At 40.1% G+C, this 27380-nt stretch overlaps 1 protein-coding gene across 2 annotated transcripts in view; it reads right to left on the reverse strand.

Moving 5' to 3' along the window:
• grm7 (glutamate metabotropic receptor 7) overlaps positions 1-27380 on the reverse strand; it is a 192092-nt gene that overhangs the window by 28681 nt on the left and 136031 nt on the right. For both annotated transcript variants that reach the window (XM_088990352.1, XM_088990343.1), the window contains 4 exons: positions 26499-26653; positions 22632-22769; positions 15951-16151; positions 3217-3356 (listed from right to left, as the gene is read on the reverse strand). In XM_088990352.1, the coding sequence (XP_088846478.1) occupies positions 3217-3356; positions 15951-16151; positions 22632-22769; positions 26499-26653 (634 nt within the window). The remainder of the gene's footprint in view (positions 1-3216; positions 3357-15950; positions 16152-22631; positions 22770-26498; positions 26654-27380) is intronic.

A 27380-nucleotide genomic window follows, 5' to 3' on the forward strand; every position in this document is an offset into this window, starting at 1 on the left:
CTATCATAAAATGATATTTCCTCCACAGTTATCTTGAGATACAAGGGAAATAATCGCATTATGTGGAATCTCATCCTCATCTCAAGATATCTTATAAAGCCGTGACAGCTAACAACTTCTATCCGGTTGATTTATGTGAGGATTGTATTCAATTCCATCTGATGTGGGATCATACGTTTTTGGTGTCATGGTGTTCAGATTAGAATTTCTGCGATTGGAATTTGTCTTCCTCCAAAACATCCACCAATTTACACCAGAAAAAGAGTCCTCTTATATAAAAACAACAGCAACAAAATAATTAACTCATTCACTGCCAGACATGTGCAAAAACGTGTTCACTCCAGTGCCAGGGTTTTTGTCATTGTCACTCGAATTCCAGGACCCACAGTATATTGACTATTAGAATTAAATAAACATTCAATGCAGCGTTAGAAACCTTAGACTCTCTTCTTTCATCAAAAAAAAGTGTTAATTACTAAATTTATAGTTATATGAGCTTGAAATGAGGGCGGCTGTCCAAAATACAACGCAATACATACATATTGTTTTATATAGCGCTTTAACAACAGCTGAAACTGGAACAAAGTGCTAACATGGAAAAAAGGGAAATGCTGCCCCTTTCCCATTTCCAGAGGCCATGGCCAGCGCTTTATCGGCACCCGAACAAATTTGTGAATGGTGGTGAATGAATTAATAACAAATAAATAAACGCTATGCTGTTGTTATCCTACTTGTCAGCCATTTTGGATCGATCAAGAATTTTCAATTCCCAAATAAATTCATGAATGGCAGTGAATGAGTTAATAACAGTAAAAAGTCTTGCTATTGTTATCCTACTTGTCAGCCATTTTGGGTCGTGCGGTATACAGAAAGACAGAAAGGGTTGAACGACTTCAAGTTGTTTTTTTAGTCAACACTAAGGTGATGAGAGTCAAGTTGGCATCGATTCGTGGATGACATTATTGACACTTCAACACAAGCTCACTCTCTTACTTTCCCTGTTGCCCTCGATTGCAGCGGCCCTTGACTTATCTATCCAATTAAATTAAGTGGGCTGTCTCTAATTTAGTATTAAAAATGAAATAAAATACATCTAAATGATTGGTCAGTCCCTTGGTGGGTGTGTAAAATGTTCTTGAAAATTGCTAAGCGGTAAAGCGGTCGTCTCTCAACCCAGAGGTTGTTAGTTTGATACCTGGCCCGTGTGGTCATAACAGTGCCCTTGAGCAACATACAGAACTCCCAGTATCACCTGATGCTCATCAGTCGAATAAAAAGTCAGTGACGATGTTTATGTGCAGTCAATATTTGTATTTAAGTCCAAATTATTGTTCCTGAAGCATTTGAGGTACCGTATTTTCCGGGAATATGGTGCTACGGAGTAAAAGGCGCACCCCACTGAAAGGTGAATTTTCAAACATTTTCCATATACAGGTGACATCCGACTTACGACAGAGTTCCGTTCCGACCAAACGGTCGTAAGTCTAAACGGTCGTAAGTTGAAATCATAAAATAGCAAGTCGGCCGCATTGTTAGACATACTATCAAATAGAAAGCGAACAAGTGCGAATTATTTTACGACATGCTAGCTTTTGCCCCGGCCATTGCATTTGGTGAGGCAATTATTCACTAACGTTGTTTGTGGATGAGCAAAGTTGAGAAGAAAGCACCAACATGTGTTCTTATTGCATTGATATGGATCTGACTCAATATTGGCTGATACAGTGATACCTGGGCTTATGAACGTTTCACCTTACAAACATTAAATTCGCGAGAATATAATCTTGGTGGTTTGTTATCAAGGATACATTTGCTATTTTGGGACAGAAAAAGACCCCACCACAGGCTAGTGTTCAGCCGAAGAGGACACAAAACAAAATTACGGTCGAGCAGAAGAATGAGATCATTGAGAAACACGAACAAGGTGTGCGTTTGTGTGACTGAGCATCCCAGTACCAGTATGCTAGGTCGATCATTGCTACGTGTGGCTAAGGGTGTTTCTGTGTTGTCTAAGCAACGGTCTAAGGCAATCGAAGGGGTTGAAAAACCAAGAAAGCACGGCAACTTGACTTGGATATCATCAAGAGGCAACTCCATCAACGACCATCACCAAGATAAATAAAACAACTTTATTATATAGTATTGTTTATTTCTTTAATTACAATACAATAGCACATTTATTATACATAACATAAGGTATATTTTATGTACTTTTAAGGCTTATTTAGTAGAAAATAATGTTTTATGGGGACCTGGAAACGGATTATTCTCATTTTTAATGGTTTCCAATGGGAAATTAATGTTTGGAAGACACACTTTTCGCCTTACACACACGTTTGAGTTTGTAAACTGAGGTATCACTGTATTTGGGTTTAGAAAGGGTTATTGACGGCATGTCAACGTAGTCAGTATGAAGCACTTTGAGTGCCTTGTAGGTGGAAAAGTGCTATTCAAGTGAAAGCCCATGAAAGCCCTCAAGCCCGCTGAACAATGCTCACTAAAACCAGCTGACATTCCAATCGCTTCTTTCTGCTTTCCGATAACGTCTAATACAGCTGAGTCACAATTTTATTGTGACACTTTTGCCAATTTTGCACATCACTGAAGCGCCATTATGACTGCCATCATCGTTGCAGCTCTGTCATTCGGAGTCGTTTGCACAACTGTTGTTGATCAGTATTACAGCTGGAGCGTACTTTCAATTGCTTCATGACTCTCTGCATCATTGAAACATTTGTCCATGTATCAGTTTTATTGCACTGCTGCACACGTTACATTGCTTAATGACTCTTGTACCTTTTATCTTGATAACCTAAATGTATTCCTTGTTTTAGGGGCTTGTTTGCAAAGTCAGCGGTTTCAAACGCTGCAGAGAAAGTCATTGTGTGCTTTCCAGAAGCAGGCCTGTAAAGCCTATAAAGATGATTATGATTCTAAATAGCAATAAGGACAGCATGGAAATTTAACACGCACACTATCCGGAGCAGTTTAGAATCAATACTGATCTAATAACATGCAAAAAAACATTAACATTCCAAGTTCTAATCATTAACCATCATTTTAACTCATTCGCTGCCAAACGATGTACAAAAACGTGTCCACTCCATTGCCAGGGTTTTTGTCATTGTCACTGGAATTCCAGGATCCACAGATATAGTGAGTTTTAGGACTACATAAACATCCAATTCAGCATAAGAAGCCTTAGACTAGTCATACCCTGAGTTGGAGACTGTCCACCCACTGTCCGACGGCCTTGTACTGCGGGATGGAGGAGTTGGTCATCTGGAACTGGAACAAGTCATAGCGTCCTGGAGCGTCACCGTTCTTATTAAAGACAACCGGAGTGGCAGCACTGCCTGTACAGAGAGAATAAAGGTGGCCGTTGGTGAGACAGGGTGTCACATTCAATTGGAAACTAAAAAAAAAAAGCATGAATCTGTAAAAATCGTCTCTTGCCGTGTGGTGGCTGTAATGATACAAAATGACCTGGAAAAACCACCATGACCTACATCTTGCAGCCGACTGTAACCGGAAGCTAAAAAAATGCAGTCTCCCTGCTGACCGCTATTGCAACACCTCACCTGCTTCCTATTCATCATCGGCCCTGCGCGGCAGCCACAAGAGAAATACATTCCACCTCCAATATTTGCTTGCATTACATTTGCTGGCTCTCAGGTGCTGTGTAACACTGAAAATTGATCCTTGTTGAAAGATACAGTCAGAGACCTGTATGTATGTATACATGGACACCTTTCTAATCATTTTGACTCTAAGCAAAACCCGAGTGGATGTGAAACGATGCGAGTAATATGTGTTTTAACCGCTGACCTGAAGCTTCAATTTGAGAGTATTTATATGCAAATCAGGTGAATGGTGTATGAAGTAGAACCATTTGTATATGTGGCTCCCACTTTTGAAGTGACCAAAAGTAATGTGACGAGTAAACGCACTGTGGTTCCACCTGGGCATATATAGCTGCCGAAGAAACCGACTACCTGGTGTTTGTTAATCGTCAGACTGCGAACAAAAATTGATTTTTTGGGGAGGAATTTGATTACAGTAATACCGCAGCTTACAAACTTAATTGGATCCCATAAAGTGTGTCTTCCAAACATTAATTTTCCATAGGAAACCATTATATTGAGAATAATCAGTTCACAGGTCCCCATAAACATACTTCTCTACTAAATAAGCCTTAAAAGTACACGAAATATATATTATTTTATGTATAATGAATATGCGATGTATTGTAATTAAAGAAATAAACTGTACTGTGTATTTTATTAACCACCTTTGTGAAGGTCGTTGATGGCTTGATGCAATGGAGTGGGGGGATGAGGGAGGGAGGGAGTTACTGTTTGGAAGGAGAGTCACCTTCCATAAGGACTGTCCCCTGCTAGCTGATTTTCATTAATACAAATCAACAGATGTTTTTTTCAAACTCTTCTATTGCCTGAGACCGTTGCTTCGACAACACAGAAACACAATTAGCCACATGTAGCAATGGTCATTTTAGCATACTGGTACTGGGACGCCAAGTCACACAAACGCACACCTCGTTCGTGTTTTTCGATTAACTCCTTCTGCTCGACCATACTTTTGTTTTGTGTCCTCTTTGGCTGAACACTAGCCTGTGGTGGGGTCTTTTTCAGATCCATAACAGCAAATCTATCCTTGATTACAAACCACGTATGCCATGTATGCATTGAGAGAAAGGGTGTGTGGAAAAGTAGTCCGCCAGCAACAGTGACGCTTTTCGGCCGTGTGGTTTGGTGTTCTTCCGCCGAAAACTAGTCCGTTAGCCACCGTGGCGCTCCGTGTGTTCCCTGAAAACTTGCTAGTATGCCAAGATTACATTCTCGCCAATTTAATGTTCGTAAGGCAAAAGGTTCGTTAGCTAAAGCGTTCGTAAGCCGAGGTATCAATGTATTTGCGCAAAAGTCCTTGAACAGAACCTTACGGTGCAAATGGACAATGGCCGCAAGCATCCTTTGAAAGGAACCACGTAATTCTTTAGACCACACAATGGCAATCACCTGACCCAAACCCGACTGAGTATCCCCTTCACTGGCTTGGGACAAAACTGAAGGCCCCAAGCAATAAACAAGTAGAAAATAAACTTTTTCAGTCGAGGCCTGGCAGAGTATCTCCAGGAATGAAATCCATGGCATCTGCTGACGTCATTGATGACTCCCAGACGTGAGACTCTCATTGCTTTCAAATGATTCACAAATTAGCATTCAAAAGTCCCAGTTTGATTGATTGTTCATTTATCCCATTAATTTGGTTGCTTTAAAAGCGGGAGGCCTGTAAACAAACCACAGTAATTGCGCCACTATTCACCATTAAATTCAGCCGAAATGAAGCAATTGAATCACATCTTGTTCCTTCTGTTTCAAATCCATTGCTGTGATCTTCGGAGCCATAAAAATGACAATTTTGTCCATCGTAATATATACAGTAAAGTCTCGTTATATCGATATTCAAGGGAGTCCGCAAAAATATCGATATAACCGGGACTATCGATATATCCAACCCTGTTTGCATGTAATTTTCTCCGTGCGTGCATAGAAATAGTATCGATATAACCAGGACTATCTATATATCCGATATCGATATAACGAGACTTTACTGTATATGGACCGGATTCAGTGTGCACCTCAGGTGAAAGGCGATGCATTGCATTCACACAGCGGACCAACAACAGGAGATGGAGGCAGAATAAACAGGTCAGCCAAAGCGTCATATGGTCTCCATCTGCTCTCAGTGCGTAACAGCCTGTTTTAAGCTGAAGCCCAAAGATTGCACTAATTAATATCATGAGGACAACGTGTTTTTTTAATTTATTTTTTTTGCTTTTGTTTTGTTTTGCTGAACAGTGTACAGTACTCCACATGTTTATGCATCTCATTAAAGGACATCTTCCCTGCAGAAGTAAACTCTGCCAATCTCAGCAGTCTGGCACTGCCACATCTGGACACTAGGAATATATATATATATAGGGCCGAAACTACCAGTAATACTTTAGTTTGCTGACGAAGCTTCTTGGATAAGAAGCGAAACGTCCGACACCCTCAAAGAACTACAGATGACGGCTGAAGAAACCTTTTCATCGATAAACGTGGGACATGCCTTCAGATGAAAACGCCCCTGCTTCATTTCAACCAAGAGTCCTAAATTGTTGACGGGGCATTTTAAGATCTCAGTTTGAGGTGAGATCATAAAAAATAGAGCTCCAGGTGGACGGGATCAGTCACCTTGGCACTTTATTCAGTGGGCCATAAGCACAAATGGAGATAGTATTTTTTAACTGAGACTGCGGGAGTCTAATGACACTTGGTTGGGGAATTAAGAGCTTGAATCGTTTCGACGATAAAAAAGTACAAGGAAAGGACCAAAAGCATATGTCCTCAAATACTTTTGGAACCATGTTTTTCTTTTTCTCCCTCACCTTTTCCTTTTTTTTAATTTTATCTAGAACAGAGCTTGTGACACTCAGAGGCCGCAGCACCTTTTCCATCTTTTTAAGCCAAAGGGGGAGTTTCATGTCTAGTTTTCTTTCCAAGGACATTTGTCATTGAAAACTCTACAAAAGTTTCAGCCAAAAAGACTTGTAAAACAAAACAGGACAAGAGTTGTGAGGAAAAGTCTGTTTCCGGTGAAAGAAAAAGGCAGAGACGCTCCTAAAAGGTTGTGGACAAAGCAAGTTTGCATATAGGGAGGAAAACAATGTAACTTTTTAAGCCTTCCCATGCAGCTAACTTCAATGTACAGTGACACCTTGGCTTACGAACTTCATTGGTTCCCAGACAGAGTGTGCAAGGTGAAAAGTGTGTATCCCAAAAATTAATTTCCCATAGGAAACCATTAAAATCAGAATAATCCGTTCCCAGGTCCCCATAAAAACATAATTTTCTACTTTCTAACTTTCTAAGCCTTAAAACTACACAAAATATACCTTATTTTATGTATAATAAATGTGCTATGGTATTATAATTAAAGAAATAAAATGCACTATATAATAAAGTTGTTTTATTTACTAATGTTAAGCAGATTCCTTACTTACAGACAGTGTATTGTCGGTGTTCAAATACCTGACATGTTTTATTTACCTTTGTGATGGTCGTTGATGGCTTGATGGAATGGATTGACCGGTTTCAACAGCATGAAACACTTGATGAGGAACGTAAAAACATCACTTGATTGGTCAAGAACGCAGCAGTGAGGGGATGTAGTTAAAACATTAAAGAGACAGGCAGGCGACAGAGAGAGAGACAAAGTGGATAGAAAACAGTGAAATTTTGACTCGTTTCAACTTTGATAGTTCGAAGGCAGAGTGTAGACTGCAAGGTTAAAATTTCCATCAGTCAGGCTCCACAAATAACCCGCACAAGCCATCTGTACACTTGATGCAAAAAGCTATCAACCCAGCTAAACAGAACACAATTGATGAGGAACAAGGCTACGTTCCTCATCAAATGTTTAATGCTGATGAAATCGGCCACTCGATTCCATCAAGCCATCAACGACCATCACAAAGGTAAATAAAACAACTTTATTATACAGTACATTTTATTTCTTTAATTATAATTCCATAGCACATTTATTATATGAAACATCAGGTATATCTTGTGTAGTTTTAAGGCATAGAAAATTAGAAAGTAGAAAATTATGTTTTATGGGGACCTGGAAACGGATTATTCTCATTTTAATGGTTTCCTATGGGAAATTATTTTTTGGGAAACACACTTTTTCACCTTACACACTCTGTCTGGGAAGTTCGTAAGCCAAGGTATGACTGTATTGTACAGGATTTATCCACCTCGACTTTGCTACGTACAACATGTACAACAATTGCTTAAATGTTCCCAAGTCAAAATGTTTACCTTTTTTTTTACTGTCCACGACAGCAGATTTGGACAATGAGCAGTCAATGTAGCATTTGCAGCTCCAAGTTGCTCTCTGTATCCAGTCAGTTATAGTATATATAGTTATAGTCAGGCTTTCATGATTACTTTTGTAATAACTAACGAACCCTTTCCTCAGACAGACATCCTCAGTGTGAATTCACAATTTGTGGGCCAAGAACCCAACATGTTGTGAGTTCTGCTTCAGTATGAGAATCGACACCCAAGGATCAAAACGTGAGGTGGCGATAAATGTTAGGCCGCCACGAGATGTCGAGATGTACGACAACTACCAATGGCAGCAAGGCTGTTTTCATATTCATGTTCAAGAGAACACGAATTCAATCAAAGCAAAGGTTGTTTAAATATTAAATATAAATGAGAAATCCAATCGTCTCATTTACCAGGTGTTTTTGAACTAGAATAGCTCAAAAAGGACATTCTGGGTATTTCAGAACCAATTTGTCTATGAAACCTCATCCATCTGAGGATTTAACATCCCCCCACTCCTCACCCTGCAAAAATAAATAAATGTGGATAGATGAATGAATGGATGGATAGATAGAACAATAGAACGATGGATCAAACAATGGATAGGTTGATATATGGATAGGTGGATAGAGATAAGTAGGTAGGAGGTAGGTAGCTAGCAAGATAGATAGATAGATAGATAGATAGATAGATAGATAGATAGATAGATAGATAGATAGATAGATAGATAGATAGATAGATAGATAGATAGATAGATAGGTAACTAGCTAGCTAACTAAAAAGCTAGCTAGATAGATAGATAGGCAGCTAGATAGATAGGTAACTAATTAGCTAGCTAGATAGATATCTACTTAGCTATCATTTCTAAATAGCTAGCTAGCTATATAGGTAGCTTGCTAAATAGCTAGATAGAGAGCTGGCTCACGAGATAAATAGATATGTAGCTTGATAGATAGATGGATAGATAGATAGATAGATAGATAGATAGATAGATAGATAGATAGATAGATAGATAGATAGATAGATAGATAGATAGATAGATAGATAGATAGATAGATAGATAGATAGATAGATAGATAGATAGATAGCTGGTTGGATGGATAGATAACTAGCTAGCTAGATACATAGCTGGCATGATAAATAGCTAGATAGGTAGATCAATAGATGGATGGATGGAAGGAGGGAGGGCGGACAGATGGATCGATAGATAGATAGAAAGAAAGATAAAGACCAAAATGCCGTCGTTCTTCCATGAATGCTGAAAAATGTGCCATTGAAGAGTAAATATTTACATCTCTCTTTTGTAATTGCCATGATTTTATTGGATTGGATTGGATATGCCTTTATTAGTCTCACAGTGTTTGGATAGCGTGTAGACGTCATCAAGCTAAACATGTCCACTCTGTCGCATGGAGACATCATTTGCATAAAACGCTTTCAGACCTTGAAATAAACAACATTTGGGAAACGTTAAACACTCCACTTGATGAAGTGACGGTCCCCCATGTGCTCATTCACTGCTATCATTAGCCAAAAATGTCCACCTTGTCATTACCCACCCAGTCAGCACGCACCTGATTTGCTGTTTGCATGTCCTCCATCTTAAGAGGTTTGGTCCGCATGTTTGTTTTGGCCAAGCTTTTACGTCGGATACCCTTCCTGACACAACCCTCTGTATTTATCCAGGCTTGGGACCGGCACAAGAAGGCTTATGTCCCTTTGTGGCTACAGAACAAGCAACTCACTCAGTTAAAAGACTCCCAAACAGAAAACGGTCATCGGCACAACTGGATGAGTAACAAGAAAGCATCTTCTCCAAATCTAAACTCTCTGAAGCCATTGTTTTGATTCTGGAGCAAGGCAGTTTGTGAAGGAGTATACTGGTGTGATGTCACAAACAAAGGGGCGGTACCTTCAAAAGCTCGGTATCTCCGAGGTCATTTTGAAGTAGATTTGGGACACTTTAACTCATTTTTATTGGTGTTTTGCATTTGCCTAAAAATATCAGCCTGCGTGTTTTGGGTATTTTAAATGCTATAAAACGTTTTTCTGATGTCAGTTAGGAAACAAAAAAAAAATGGTGTCGGTTGTCCTTTAAGTGGCATTTCTGGGCACGCTGATAAAAGACGTCTTAAAAATTCTTTACAATTTCTCCATACCTGATATTTTCCGTGGAGCAAAATGTTCTTTCTCGACTCCTAAGCAATGGTTTTGTGTAAGATGAAAGATTGAGGCATTTGCATGAGGCTCTGAACGAAGACTTAGCAAAAGTGCACAGCTGCTCTGCTGTTCTGAGCGGTGTGGGTGGACCGGGGATCCACTGCTGTGTTTTTCTCGCATCATTATTCTCGCCTTTTCTTTTTCTTCCCTGCTTCTCACTCCTCAGCTCTGTGACTCAGGCGCAGAGCGGATATAAACAAAAGGAGATTTGCACTCCTTTATTTTAAAATATACATCAACTGCGGCACGTCCACAACATAACGCAGGCAGGTTACCAACCTCCTTTCACTGGTAGAAAGGCTGTCGGCTTTTGCAGCGCCACAGAGAGCGCCAGAGAGGCGAAATAAACAGCCATAGGGTTGAAATCGGCCTCCATCTTAGTCACCCCAAGTTGAATGATTTAGGCCAAGCTCAAATCCATAAAATGTGCCCAGATGGCTACTGAGATTGGACAATGGATTTTCAATCAATTTAACGTATCTTCACTTCGATAATGCCCGCTGAAACAGTTCACACAGACAGTCGCTCCGTCATCCTGCACTGCTGCCATAGCGACAGGGTTGGGGGGTCTTTGTAGACATTATCTCCCTGACAGAAGTTTGTCTTCACGTAATTGAAGAGAAATTTGTTAAAACAGATCATCGCGCTGTTTCAAACGATAAAGTTGATTGGCAAAAAAAACGTTTAAAATAAAATAAACCAATCTCACGGCGCAAAATGAACCTCTTCCAGCCTCCGAACATATAACTAAATTAATAATTAGGAAAAAAATACTCTTTTTTTTTAAATGGGAAAAATAGCACTTGATACTACTGCACTCCAGAAAAACATACAGTGATGACGAGTGGCGGGCCGTTACCCTCACACCACACTTTTTCCAGTCCGGATTGACTGAGACTGAGCACTTCTGAAGGCGTTGCAATGAAATCCATGGCCCACCACTGAGTAAAAGGGATTCAGTATAAGCACCGAGACTAAAACTGGAACGCTAATGGAGATTATTCGTACACACTCAAATGAATGAAGAAGAATTTAACAATGTTGGCCAGTTTTGGTAAAATACTTTTAGAAAAGTATATCAATGCATCCAGCTCTGTGTAATATTTCAGGATTATTTGATGTTGTCTCGGTTTCTCTACTCTTGATGTTCTGCATTATTCAGGCCCGTACAGAGAGTGACATACTTAACAATTAATGTCGGTGGCTATTAATGACATCTGCACTGCAGGGCAACAGCCAGTGGAAAGGAGAAAGCTGTAAAAAAAAGGCGACTCGGAGACAAGAGATACGAGCGTCTTTACAGATGTGCTGAAATGTCAGCCGCTGATCATTAGAGGCTCATCTGAAGAACGCTGTGTCCTTAGAAAATGGTCTTGATCGGAAAGAGCTCTTCAAAAATAAAAAAATAAAAGAATAAAATAAATAAAAAGCCAAAAGAAGTATGTGAATTCGTTTGCCCAAACTGGCCTACTTTTAGAGGTGCGCACTGCAGCTCAACTGTGACAAAACTAAATACGATGTGGAATATGCATGGTAAGAATAATGTTCTCAGCATGAACTAAATACAAAACAGTGTTTATCCTGTTTATCCCATTGAAAATTCACTAATTCATAAAATTAACGCACGATAATTAATGTGACAGCAAACTATTAGAATCCATTTAGACAACAGTGCCTGCTCTGCTGCTTGTAGTGCTGCGAGGAGCTGTCATCTGTCCTTGCTGACTTTGGACTGGTCGCCTGTCAATCATACAGACAATGTGAACTGGGGCATAGAATTGAAATTGATATAGCGGCAGGACAGTTCCCCGCGTGATCCGTACTATAACAATTATATACAAATTTTACAGCGACGTGCGGTGAGGTTCATGGCTGGTGAGGCATTGACGTCATCAATGACGTCACCGCTCGTCTCTACTCAGTATTTGAACGGTGTGCAAATGTGCAAATTCAGTGATTTTGAAAAAAATCCTAAAACGGTGAAGTTAAATGGACAAGAACTTTAAAGTACAAATCACTAAATACATCTAACTGTTTAATTTATTTTTTCATTTGATATTTCCATGACAGCTTTCCATGATGACAGGTGAGGCACTGCCTCACCTGCCTCCACTGACTGCACGTCACTGAAATTTTATCGGATTCAGCAACCTTTTTACGAATATCGACAGTGAGAAAATGGATAGAAAACAGTGAAATTTGGACTTGTTTCAACTTTCATAGTTCAAAGGCTGCGTGTAGACTGCAAGGTTAAAATATCCCAGCAATCAGGCCCCACAAATAACCCGCACAAGCCATCTGTACACTTGATGCAAAAAGCTACCAACCCAGCTAGACAGAACACAATTGATGAGGAACTAGGTAAAATTATCGCAGAGAAAGCACATACAAGGGATCATTCCTCAAGATGGTGAAAGAAGAAGGCTATGTTCCTCATCAAGTGTTTAATGCTGAGGATACTGGCCACTCCATTCCATCAAGCCATCAAAGGTAACTAAAACGACTTTATTATACTGTACAGTTTATTTATTTAATGATAATATTATAGCACATTTATTATACATAAAATAAGGTATATTTTCTGTAGTTTTAAGGCTTAGAAAATTAGAAAGGGTTCGAAATTAAGTTCGTAAGCCAAGTGTCGTCACCGATGGTGGAAGTCAGGGCCTGCAAGGCCTTCTCTGGCCTAAAAATATCTGAAACACTAATATGAATTATATTTTATCCATGAATTCTTATTAAATAATTCCAAATTCAGCTTCCTTTCATTGCTTTTGCACCGGTGTGCCGCTTCCAGATGTGTTTTCGTATTTATGCATTTAACCAATCACATTTCAGCCATCATTTGTTACCAGGGTCAGAGATCTACCTGGACGACTTCACAATCAGTTCTGCAGGCCCTGGTTGCATAAAATAAGTGTCAATGAATCTGTTGCTTTAACCAATCAGATTTCGCCAATTGTAGTATCACTAGCCTCCAGTGATAAGAGCATACTGGCCGGAGCTAGCACATTGTATCTGTAGCGAGCTGCATATGCAAATATTTTTTTGTGTTGATTTAATAGCAGTTTTGTCAACTTACAATGGCTGAAGGGGAAGAAATGGATGAGGTTGCAGATATACGGTCAAGGCCATTTTTAAGACTGACTTTTCAAGGAAAGATGAACATTATTAAGAAAGATCGGTCGGTGATTTCCTGGCTAATGGTACCCTCGAGTGGACTTGTAGAAAATCACCCCACACTTTATTCAGTCTGGATTAATTCAGCTGTAGCACTACTGAAGGCCTAGCGTTGACAAGATGGACTGTTCAAGAATAGATGGACATCATTTAGCAAGGAGAGCTTCTAAGAACTTCTAAGCTAGCAAATATATAAAATAATACAGTAAAGTCTCGTTATATCGATATTCAAGGGAGTCCGAAAAAATATCGATATAACCGGGACTATCGATATATCCGACCCCGTTTGCATGTAATTTTCTCCGTGCGTGCATAGAAATAGTATCGATATAACCGGGACTATCGATATATCCGATATCGATATAACGAGACTTTACTGTATTTCAATTTTATGAGGTCGTCATGAATCCACACGTTCATCGTAAAAATTTGAACGGTTTACAGTATTTCTCAAGCTTCTTCAAGTCACAAGTTATTTCCTGGCAAACGGCACCCTCTACGGTACGTATAGTAAATTGCAGCAGACTCGTAGCTGTGACTTATTCATGTCAATGAAGTTTCCCATGGGAAATTAATGTTTGGAAGACACACTTTTCGCCTTACACACACTTTCTGGTAACCAATGAAGTTTGCAAGCCAAAGTATCACCGTATTGGTATGAAGTGCGACATAAGGGCCCAAAGTTTATAACTGGAGTCGGATATAAAAAAATACAACGCCCCCCAATAGGATTCAATTGTAACCTTAACTGAAACTTTTCAAATCTTTTGATGAAAAACGTGACAGGGGAAAAAAAAAAAATCACATAACAGCATTTTTTTTTGCTGATGTCTCTTTTTTTTAGAGTAAATTGCATTTTCTCTTCCCTTTATATTGTGCTGAAAACTCAAATGACACAGTAATTACAGCCCATAACGTGTTGCTGATCCGTATGAAAGCCGTAAGAGTTTGATGAGTTTTGATTAAATTACTAGAGCCAAACGCTAATAAAAGAGAATGAATGCTTCAAGAAAGTCTGCAATTCGCTGTGGTTATGTATTTCAATGGGAATTGCTTCTCCTTCGCAATGCGTCAGGCAGTGTTCAGCAATGCCATCTGTCTGCAGCTGCATAGTACTTTTTTGGCTTTCTGGCCAATCAGAATGACTGAATCCTTATGCCCCTCCCATTCAGTAACTGCACTGAGTCAGACGATTGAATGTGTATCGATCGGAACAGGTTAAGGGCATGTGCCATTACTTGCCTGCGTGGTTGTTTCGGGCATGAAGGATACAGCATATCATACTTTATATCAGCGGTGAACCGTCAATGCCTGCAAAGCCTTCTCTGCTGGCCTAAAGATATCTGAATCACAAACTGGTGTTAATGATATTTTGTCCATGAATTCTTATGAAATCATTCCAAATAGTCTCTCAGCTTCCTGTTATTATTTTTACCCCGTTCCGCTGCTTCCAGACGTGTGTTTTCGCATTTAAGCATTTAACCAATCACATTCCAGCCATCATTTGTTACCAGGGATAGAAATCTACTTGGAGCCTTCACAATCAGTTCTGCAGGCCCTGGTCGCATAAAATAAGTGTAGATGAATCTGTTGCTTTAACCAATCAGATTTCGAGTTGGCAACCCAAGGCCTGCTTGAAGGCGCTGGAACATGATTGGCTAGTCACTAGCCAATCATAAGACTACTACCCGCGAGTGATAACAGCATACTGGCCAGAGCTATCACACTCTCTCGGTAGTTAGCTGCAGAAGTCAAGTTTTGTTTTGTCAAGCCACAACGGCGGAATGAGGAGAAGAAATGGATTTTTGGATTTTTTTAAAGCCATTTTCAAGACGGAGTTTTCAAGAAAAAATGGACATCATGAAGAAAGGTCAGTCAGTTATTTCCTGGCTAATGGTACTCTCTAGTGGACTTTTTCAGTCTGGATTGATTCAAACATAGCACTACTGAAGGCCTAGCGATGAAATCCACGGCCCGTCACTCTTTATATATACTGTAACAGTAAATATGCAAATTTAGCCATTTACCTGCTTTCAATAAGGACATTATTGACATTATTTGATTGATAAAAAAATACATAAATAAAACAGACCAGAAAACTAAAATGGCAAATAATCAAGCATAATCAACAGTTTGTTCTCTGCCTGCCCTTCCTGCCCTGACCACATGTCAATAAGTACATGGAATCCACGCTAATATTATATTGTAGGAAAGTCTTTGTGACCATCTAGGTAGCACCGCCGCGCTCCTCCATTAATAAAGAGCACCTTTACAAGGGCATTCAAACTTCATTTTAATTAAGAAAAAAAGTGCAATGATCCGTTTTCTTTCCCTTGCTGCTAATATCCAGGCTAATGGGCTTCTCCCACCCCAACATGTACTCTTAAAATAACCATTAACACCTCTCTTTTCTACCGCTTAGATGTCGCTTCATATTTAGTATTCAGTACGTAAATATGAAGAAGAGAGAAAGTCACCAGCTTTCCAGTCAAGATCATGTATTTTTCATGGCAGTATTGTCATCAAGTATTCAGCACGGTAGCAAAGGTCAACGCAATGGGAGCTTTTGTATATTAATCAACAAAAGCGTGTCTGACTCCAAAACGGTTTGTGGCGCCTCCATCAATGACTGCCCTTGAAAATGCGACTCACCGTTGAAGCTGGAATTGCGGATGTACTTGAGCAGAGTTTTTCCTTCGGCGGAGTCCATCTGCGGGCAGACGCCAGGGTGGTCGGGACACAAGTCTCTTTGCATGTTGTGCAGCGCGTGGGCCATGGCGTACACCGCATCGATCACAAATTGCACCTTCCCTTCCTGTTCATACTTGGAGTCAATCCCGATGCGTTCTTGGCCTGTCGGAAGAGGACCAGGAGCTAGTTAATAATAATAATCATCATAATAATCATAATACATTTCATTTCTAAGCACCTTTCAAAACTCTCAAGGTCACTTTACAGTCACAGGATCAACTAGCCAGCTAATAGCTAGCTTGCTAGCCAGCCAGATATCTAATAGATAGCAAGCGAGCCATCTACATAGCTAATAGATAGCAAATAGCTAGCAAATAAAGTGCTCTCAAGGACACTTTACAGTCAGACCCGGAATAACTCAAAAACATGGAAAGCTAGCGAGCCAGCTACATAGCTAATATATAGAAAATAGCTAGCAAGTAAAGTGTTCTCAAGGACACTTTACAGTCACAGACTCAGAATAACTTAAAAAGATAGAAAGGTAGCTAGCTATCTAATAGCCACCTAGCTATCTATTAACTAGCTAGCTAAATAAAACAAACATCTTGTTTTATTTAATTTAACCTCACACAAGTGCCTGTAAATTGAATGTGTTATTGTGTTACTGTAAATTCCATTCAAAAATTCAGGACAACACAAATCACGGAGGAGGTTGTTTGTCACAGGTTTAATGAGTGTTAAATTAACCCAAATAGTCCGACAGAGTGAACTGTGCGTGTCTGACAATCCACGGTCAGCCATCACGTAAGCCATCAAAATTGCCCCTGTTTTTTTCCTGTGCACACCTTTTCTAAATCACCTGCAATGCCTCCGAGTTGCACATTGTCACAATTGGAACCTATATTTTAAAAAATGAACATTTTACCATCGGGAAAAGAAAACATTAGTCCTAAACACTAGCTAGCTAGCTAATAGATAGCTAGGCAGCTATTAGAAACACTAGCTAGCTAGCTAATAGATAGCTAGGCAGCTATTAGATAGATAGCTAGCTAGTGTTTAGGACCAATGTTTTCTTTTCCCGCCATGCACTGCCCTTTGACTATGGCTAGCTATATAATAGATGGCTAGGCAGCTATTAGATAGCTAGCGAGCTAGATAGAGAATATGTTTCCTGATTCAAATAGCTAGGTAGCTAGCTATATTGGTAATATATAGCAAGCTAGATAGATAGATAGATAGATAGATAGATAGATAGATAGATAGATAGATAGATAGATAGATAGATAGATAGATAGATAGATAGATAGATAGATAGATAGATAGATAGATAGATAGATAGATAGATAGAGATAGAGATAGAGATAGAGATAGAGAGATAGATAGATAGATAGATAGATAGATAGATAGATAGATAGATAGATAGATAGATAGATAGATAGATAGATAGATAGATAGATAGATAGATAGATAGATAGATAGATAGATAGATAGATAACCAGAACTGTTTTTCGTTTGTGAAGAATTAAAGCATTTTTGTTCCGTTGGGGGTCGATGTGACTGCATAAATTGATGACCACATTTTAGCCTTATAAATTATGGTTCTGGGGTGACGATTAATGCAGAACAAACCATCCAGCGTCCCGTTGTCATCTGCTTTCGATTCCTTCCTCAGTTCGTTTCTGTTTATCATTTCATGGCAGTACGTTAAAGTCTGATTTTGAAGGAATTACACCCAAAGGGGACAATGCGGCAAGTAAATGAATGAGACGTCTTTCGTTCCCAAATGCAGAAATCGCCAAATTTCAGACTGCGCCGTTTGTGACTGAGCCAGCAAATTGCATTAATGTGCTGTTCTACATAGTAATGGGCTGCTAACAATGAGTCTCATTGGTGCTATCAACAAGGTGATAAAAATCACCATGAACTTTAGAAACATACTTCTCTTCTTTTTTTACTCTGCACTGCCTTTGACTATGGCTTTGTAAAGGTTTTGCCTGCTGTCGTTCATACACGGCATGAATATTTAAATACAGTAAAGTCTCGTTATATCGATATCGGATATATCGATAGTCCCGGTTATATCGATACTATTTCTATGCACGCACTGAGAAAATTACATGCAAACAGGGTCGGATATATCGATAGTCCCGGTTATATCGATATTTTTTCGGACTCCCTTGAATATCGATATAACGAGACTTTACTGTATCTGGATTCTTTCTGGTAACTAATTGTGCTGTTTTGCACTCTCTGTGTTGTAAGATTAGATGGTGGCAGTGACAGAAAATTCCAAAAAAGGACATGGTTTAATAAGATCGCAGGTTGCGAGCGCTCAATTCTATGTTGAGTAAGATTGCGAGGGGCATTGGTGGCCGAATTGCGTGTCATTCAGGTTACGTGCACACAGCAGGACGTGATGCAACTTACGAATTCAATTTACGAACGACCGTTTGGAATGTATCTCGTTCATAAATTGGGGAGTGTCTGTATTAACAAATGAAAGTCGTTTTTAAATCAAACATTAGAATTATCTAAATCAGCCGCAATGCCTCCGAGTTGCACATTGTCACAATTGGAACCCATATTTTCACAAATTAACATCAGGAAAAGAAAACATTGGTCCTAAACACTAAAGTATGTAGTGTGTTTGATTTTATTTGACTGCAGATGCGAACGGGATGGAGCAAAAGTGCTTAGCGGGAGGTCAAAAACAATCAATGATGACATTTCAGTCCATTACTCACAACTTAACATATTACAGCCAACAAGCATCAAAGAAATAAGCATAAGGTGACCTATATGCACATGCTTTGCATGCACAAGCATCCTGTTCTGGATGTGACGTTCACAAATAAGACCTGACTTGAGATTTGAAGAAAGAAACTATCAAACCAGTCACATGGCCTTCATCATTATAAAAGCCATTCTTCGCTGGATCCAGAGAAGAATAAAATCAATCCAGGATAATTTCACGGCAGGTTTGTGGGGTACGCGGCGTTGGCGTACATCTTTTATCTTTGACACATGATGAAATAAAGCGTACGGTACATGAGAAAGGAAACTAAATCCTTGGGCAAACATTCATTTGTGACACAGCAGCCTAAGCGTCAACGTGTATGCAGTCAGGCAAGATTAATATAGCGTCCCACATTAGCGTCATCACCCACATAGATAATGAATGTCGCACCATGCCTGTCAAACCGTTGGCAACCTGAATTTAAGTAATATGAGCATGCATCACAACACTACCATTACAGCCACCACAAAGACGGTATTACAACAAATACGGGGGGAGGGGGGGTGTAATAAGTAGTCATTCTGCTCGCTGTCATTTCCACTGTAATTTCAACCTCGAATAAAGGGGACTCCGACCGCCGAACACAGCTGACTCCATCGTGAAGGGGGCTCAGGGAATAAAATGTGCGCCGCTGAAAAACTACAAGACGGATGTTTAGGAAGTGAGTCCTTAGGCGTGAGGCAAAATATTAATGAACGAGAGGGAAAGACACACTGGGAAATTCAACAGGAATATTTTAAAATGAAGCTAAGAACAAACAGCATGCTGTTTGTTCCTTGGTTGGCCACATAAAGAACACACTGAATGATGTCATTCCGTTTTGTTACCAAGAAGCGTTTTAGAATCGTCTTATTTTCCTTTCCCTTCAAGGGGTCGGCAAGGCGAATCAGTGTCCTCCATCTTCAGAGGTTTTATTATAAGATATACACTCTTTCCACTCCCATATAAATAACTTAACTCGGTCTGCGTATTTCCACCTACACAATATCAATCATCTTCACCCGTCTCTCACTCCTCACACCACTGCTATCCTCGTTCATAGTCTTCTCACCTCCCGGATTGACTATTGCAATTCACTTCTCTTTGGTGTCCCTCAGAAACTTCTCCACAAACTTCAACTCGTCCAGAATTCTTCAGCTCAGATCATTACCAGAACCTCATCCTTTCACCACATCACCCCGGTCCTCCAAGAGCTCCACTGGCTCTCGGTCAAATATAGAATTAACTTTAAAATTCTTCTTTATACCTATCTGACCTTCTTCAAATTTCTATTCCCTCTCGTTCCCTCACATCCTCTTCCTCCCTCCGCCTCTGTGTGACCCCAACCCCCCTGCCAGTCTCAGCATGATGGGTGACAGAGCTTTCAGCTGCTCTGCCGCCAAACTCTGGAACTCACTTCCTCCCAGAATTCGTAACATCGATTCTCTTCCCACCTTCAAGTCCCATCTCAAAACCCACCTCTTTATAATTGCATTTTCTGTGTAGCTCTCTCTCTCTTCCATTTCTAATTGTATTTTATTTATTGCACTGTATTTGTGATTATATTATATTATAGTACCTATGCTTGTCTGTGACTCTAAAGTGTCCTTGAGAGCTTTGAAAGGCGCTTAAAATGGAATGTATTGGCATCAATACGTCTGTGTAAGCTCTCAGTCGTACAGGAGTGGTCCATCGATGAGAAGGTTTCTTCAGCCGTCATCTGTACAAAAGTGAAGGTTTCGGACCTGAGAGTAGGGACCTATCATAGCTGTGTCCGGCGCCACCATGTCTGGACATTAGGGATATATAAATGGGGCCGATACGACCAGTCAGACTTTAGTTCGCTGACGAAGCCTCTTGGATAGGAGGCGAAACGTCCGAAACCTTCACTTTTGTACAGATGACGGCTGAAGAAACCTTCTCATCAATGTATTGGCATGTTTGTTTTGTCCAAGCTTTTACGTCGGATGCCCTTTCTGACACAAACCTCTGTATTTATCCGGGCTAGGGACCGGCACAAGAAGTCACTGTCTTATGTCTCCATGTGGATACAGAACAAAGGAATATGTACACCATCCGCAATGAGAGGGCCTAATATGATGAACTACTTCCTGTCCTGGGCGACGCACACAAGCAGAAAAGACACACTGCACAATAACTTTTTTTTTTTTTGAAAGGAATCAAATCTACACTTCCGAGTGAAGCATTGACGTCAACCTGATACATATCAATTATTCAAGGCACCAAATGATCACGATAATGTGGATAAACAGCCTGCCGCTGTCGCAGGAGGCGAGGGCAGGACGGAAAGAAAACGTCCAGAAGAGTTGGAGAATATTTGTCACAGGAGCAGGCGGCGTAGCTATAATATGACCAAGACACGTGATGTGATGCGTTCTTATTATTCCAGTAATAACTCTGCGTCAGCCCCCTGGGCACAACCATTTTTGACTGCATTGAGAGGGAGCCAATAGAATGTCAGTACTTTATCTGCAGCTTCATATGCAAAGCAGCTTTGAACAATTATGGCCAACTTGGTAATCCCGATTGTATTTGATCAATATCAAAATCATGATTCACAATTATTCATCATTTCAGGGAAAACATCTGGATTTTTATTGCACCACTTTTCAACAGACAATCTGTCCATGCTTTCCATTGCAGCGTGACACTTTAGAATGAATGGGTTTTCATTTGACAAATGAAAAGTCTTTCATCAATCCACAGTATTAACTTTAGTTCCCCGTGGCAACGTGTGTTCGCTTGTTCATTTAGGAATTCTAAGAGAGCCTTGGCCATTCTTTTGGCCCTGGTGGTTGGTTGATTACGGTTTAAAGATCTTATTGATTAAATATATGGAGCAAAGCCCGCATTTTAAATTCAAATATCGCTGACGATCACTTTAATTGTGGTGACATGAATTACAATACAGACGCTCCCCACCTTACGAACATTCGAGTTACGAAAAACAGTACATACAGTGATACCTTGGTTTACCCCTGGGCTTACAAACTTTATCAACTTTAAGAACTTACGAACGTTAAATTTATGAAAATTTTACCTTGGCATACAAACTTTACCTTGACATACAAACTTTTTTCGTACACGGAGCTGCCTCAATGAGTGATGTGTCTTTTGCGAACGAGCCGTTCCTCTAACAACAAAATGGCTGCCGACTGTTTTTGTCCTCTATTCCCCGCCCCTTGCCTTCGGTTAAAGCCACGTGATTGGTCAAGAACGCAGCAGTGAGAGGAAGTGGTTTAAAAATTAAAGAGACAGGCAGACGACAGTGAGATAGTTTCAACTTTGATAAAGGCAGAGTGTAGACTGCAAGGTTAAAATATCCCATCAATCAGGCTTCACAAACAACCCGCAAAAGCCATCTGCACACTTCATGCAAAAAGCTATCAACCCAGCTAAACAGAACACAATTGATGAGGAACTAGATAAAATTATCACAGAGAAAGCAATGACAAAAAGTAATGGTTGCTGGCACGTCATTCAGTAATGATGTGCCAGCAGCTTCAGTAATGGCTTACTGAAGACCCAAATATATACAGTATGTCGTCATACTACATTTATTTTTCGACTGTTTGACCATCTGTTTTTTATACAGTTCAGTGTTCGACGTAAACCTACATTCCATACAAAATATAGCACTGAAGCAACTTACGACCAAATTCACCTTACGAACGACCGCTCAGAACATATTTCGTTCGTAAGGTAGGGAGCGTCTGTAAAAATTAATTTCACATCCCTCATAAAAAGTCATAACAAACTCAAAACGGGAAACATGACACACACTCACACTTGACACTAGACTTCCATTTGAGACACCCGTGGCTTTGATTGCGTGTTCGATGTACCTGTGCATTTCCGACTGGTATCTTCTTTCTTGGATGCGCTGAGAAGTCTGCAGTCAAAGTTCTCCTCCCAGAATTCAGCAAACCAAACGTTCCTACGATTGTTCTCCAGGGTGAGTGCAGTAAAGTATTCATCAAACCCTGGGAAAAGAGAAAGAAGAGCGAGTCTAACTTCCGGTCCAATTTATACCTGCTAGAAATGGTCATACAAAGATACATCCTCTTACGAATGCCTTAGCTAACGAACTTTTCGCCTTACGAACATTAAATTCACAAGAATATAATCTTGGCAGACAAACTAGTTTTTGGCGGACGAACCAAACCACACAGCGCCACAGTGGCTGGCGGACTATTTTTCGTCACCTCCTTTCTTTGAGCGAAGACGTGGTTTGTTATCGAGTGGATACTTTTGCTTTTTTGGGACCGAAAAAGACCACACGGCTTGTGTTAAACCGAAGAGGACACAAAAGAAAATTACGTTTGAGCAGAAGAAGATCATCAAAAAACATGAACGAGGTGTGCATTTGTGTGACTTAGCATCCCAGTACCAGTAGGCGAAGTCGACCATTGCTACGTGTGGCTAATGATGTTTCTGTGTTGTCTAAGCAATGGTCTCAGGCAATAGAAGAGGTTGAAAAAACTTCTTATGATTTGGAAATGCAGCTAGCCGGGGACAGTGTGGGTGAGGGTATTATCGCCGAGAAAGCACGGCAACCTCATTCGGATATCATCAAGAGGCAATTACATCAACGACCATCACAAAGGTAAATAAAACAACTTTATTATACAGGCCAGTTTATTCCATTAATTACGATACAATAGCACATTTATTATACATAAAATATATATTTTGTGTACTGTTAAGGCTTATTTAGTAGAAAATTGTGTTTTATGTGGATCTGGGAACATATTATTCTCATGTTAATGCTTTCTTATGGGAAATACACGTTTGGCAGACAAACTTTTCGCCTTACACACACTTTCTGGGAACCAATTAAGTTCGTGAGCTGAGGTATAACGGTATGGCAATGCGGTGGTGACAAAACGGCTCTGGCCGGAAGGTATTGGAAGCTAACCAGCAACTTTGACCATGGCTGTCTATTTTTCTTTTTAAGCCCTATGAAACTCAAATCATCTTCTTGGAAAGTGCCTTAATTAAATAAATAAAAAAAAACTCAATAATAGAGGCTTCAAAATAAATAGCACGGGAAGTGTAAATGGAGCCACAGCCTCTTGCCTGGAGCTGAAAAGCCCTGATGCTACCAAAGTGGTTCCTTCATCTCAACGAAGCTGCCGGCAATGGTTTGAAAGCACGTATTAAAGTTATGGTTATTTGAACTTTTTTTTATGGAGCGTTTTCACAACAGAAAGGCTGTTATAACCAAGGGCTCTTTTTTTAAAGCAACTTTTTCCACCTATTGTGGCTCAAAAATCCTCAAATGACAGAGTCGACAATTGCGCTTTTCCAATCACTTGTATCACAAAGACATTTCCGCATTTAATTTCACACATTCAAGTCTCCGTTGGCGTCCTCATTATTTTCTTGTACATCATCTGAGGCGTGGGTAGGAACGACTAATGGAACCTGGGTGATTCATATCAATTTCTTTTCGGAAGACAACTGACTGACGATGAACGAGTGGACTGATCTTAACCTTACGCACCCGTGCAGCGCACATTTGTTCCGGCCAGGCGTCACCTAATGAAAGAAAAAAAAGCAACGGGATCTTCAATTCCAATGATTCGTGGCAGACCGCCCCCTTGCTGAGAATGTTACTCTTACCTGCCATATGTGTCAATCATCTGTCAAAGGTAAGCACATACAGTGATACCTTGCCTTACGAACTTAATTGGTTCCCAGACAGAGTGTGTAAGGCGAAAAGTGTGTATCCCAAAAATTAATTTCCCATAGGAAACCGTTAAAATGAGAATAATCCGTTCCCAGGTCCCCATAAAACATCATTTTCTACTTTCTAATTTTCTAAGCTAAACAAAATGAACCGTATTTTATGTATAATAAATGTGCTATGGTATCATAATTAAAGAAATAAACTGTACGGTATAATAAAATTGTTTTATTTACCTTAGTGATGGTTTTGATGGCTTGATGGAATGGAGTGGCATTAAAATCAGCATTAAACACTTGATGAGGAACCTTCTTCTTTGACCATCTTGAGGAATGAGGTGCTTTCTCTGCGATAATTTTATCTAGTTCCTCACCAATTGTGTTCTGTTTAGCTGGGTTGATAGCTTTTTGCATCAAGTGTACAGATGGTCTGTTTCCACATAAACGGCCTTAGGTCAGTATCATCCAATCAAAATTGCGCTTTCCGCCAATTGCCGCCCAAACAGGAAATGAACAGCCAAAAATCGAGAATATGTGAATAAGAGCCATATATGGCTCGCGAGCCATAGGTTCCCGACACCTGGCTTAGCGGATACCCACAGAAAAGCAAGAGTGATCAACGTAACCTTGGCCTCCCTACTCCGAGCCAAACAGACTGTATTTGCATCAAGGACATTTGCACTCTCTTAGGACTGTGCAACGTCACTGAAGGAAATTGCCAGCTGAAGCAGAAATACATGAGACCTGTTTGGCAATCAGGGTGTCGAGTAGGTAAATCAACATCTTGTATTTTATCGCAAAGTCGGTCTAGAAGTGCACCGAATGTCTTGTAATCAATGTCTTGCAGTGTGGAGGAATTATATGCTAATGTGTGAGTTTGCGGGGCATGGGTGAGACAATCATACAGATATGCGATGTGAGGTTGTGCCTTTCAAGCTATTCTAGATACGCAATCATGTCAAGAACAAAGATCAAAAACAACAAAAGCCTCACACTGAACGGTCTTAAAGACATGTACAGTAGTATCAATAATTTTCAAATGAACATTTATAGGTAGAAAAAGGGCAAAAGTGGCCATTTTAGCCTCATTTTCTTTGGCAAGGACTGGAAGTCACTATTGATTGAACTTTTAATAGGCCTTGCTATAGGGTACACAAACTAATTATGCCCAATTCATAAATCCTCCATAAATGTACTGATTGAAAAGTGGTACCTAGTAGAGCTATAATTACACCCACGATTATAAGCCTGTTGTTAAATTAATAATGGGGCGCTCTAATAGCGTAGTTCGAAAATTAACAGAAATAATTTCTGATTCAGCGCTTCCATTGAATCATGTTTGTCTGAATGTGGTATTAAAACTATAACGTACCATAAATTAGTGGCTGCGTGGCTTATATGAATTTCTGAAAGTTAAAAAGTTCAATGGAAGAAATTCATTAAGAATAATAATGCTAACAATGCTAATAATGATAATAATCACTCTTGTAATTGCTCAAGGCACACATCTTTAGTACAGTGATAGCTTGGCTTACGAACTCAATTGGTTCCCAGACAGAGTGTGTAAGGCGAAAAGTGTGTATCCCAAAAAATAATATCCCACGGGAAACCATTAAAATGAGTATAATCCGTTCCAAGGTCCCCATAAAACCTAATTTTCTACTTTCTAATTTTCTAAGCCTGAAAAATACACAACATATACATTATTTTATGCATAATAAATGTGACATGGTATTATCATTAAATAATCACGTGGCTTTAACCGGCGACTGGGGGCGGAGAATAGAGGACCAAAACAAGCCGGCTGCCATTTTCTTTTAGGTGAGCGGGCTCGTTCGCGAACGACACATCAGTCATTGTGGCAACTCCGTGTGTATCCCAAAAAATAGTTCATATGCCAAGGTAAAATTTAACGTTCGTAAACTGAAAAGTTCGTAAGCCAAGGGGTTCGTAAACCGAGGTATCACTGTATTGTCACATTAACAATGCATGTGTGGAGTGATGTGATGGGACGGGGTTAATACCTTTAATGGAAGAGCGCTTGGGCAGTATGGTGATGGCGCCCACTGCTACTTCCTCCAGGTGGTGGATAGGACTGCTTTTAGCTCCCCAGCTGTCCGATCCGATCCAGAGAAAATGGCCGACATGGTTGGCCCTTTTCGTGGCATTGAGGACTCCCCTGCAAGGATATCTCACTTAGACAGTGAGCATGTGTAATAAAAATGACTTAGTGTCCCAAGACTGCCACAAAAAGAGCGCGGAAGTGGCGAGATTTAGAAAGTCCCGCCCCCTTGTTCGTGACGTCACGCCAGTGTACTCCTCCACAAACTGCCTTGCTCCAGAATCGAAACAATGGCTTCAGAGAGTTCAGATTTGGAGAATATGCTTTCTTGTTACTCATCCAGTTATGAATATGATTCAAATAGTTCTGAAGAGGAAAGCATAAATGATTGCAATCGATTAAAGAAGTCCCATCAGTTCGAGCCATCTGGACTCCCATGTAGCTCCCAGAAAATGCACAAGATGGCGCACAAGCTCCGTTTGAAATGGGCTGATTTGTCTGCTGGGAATTTGTGTCAACTTCTGTATGGTGTTACCGCAATTGGTAGTCTTGGTGCAACACACAACGATTCACCATCGCTTTATTTATGTCGTTTTCCTTCTAATTTTGCGATCAACACGGTGTTTTCAGGTGAAAAAAGTGCCCAAAATGCATTTTGTGTCACTTTGTCGGTCAGGGACGTTCCCTATGTGATGTCACTTAGGGTATCATCATCAACTGGAAAACAAGACTTCCTGAATATTCAGCGCGAATCTTAAAATGTAAAATATGCGGTGGAATCTTTGTAAAATGCGCTCAGTGGAAGTCATTTTACAAATTATGGACACAACTTGTCCTGAGGTGT

The sequence above is a fragment of the Hippocampus bargibanti genome, linkage group LG01 (assembly GCF_051943395.1).
Source record: "Hippocampus bargibanti isolate YZ-2025 linkage group LG01, ASM5194339v1, whole genome shotgun sequence".
NCBI classification, from domain to species: Eukaryota; Metazoa; Chordata; class Actinopteri; order Syngnathiformes; family Syngnathidae; genus Hippocampus; species Hippocampus bargibanti.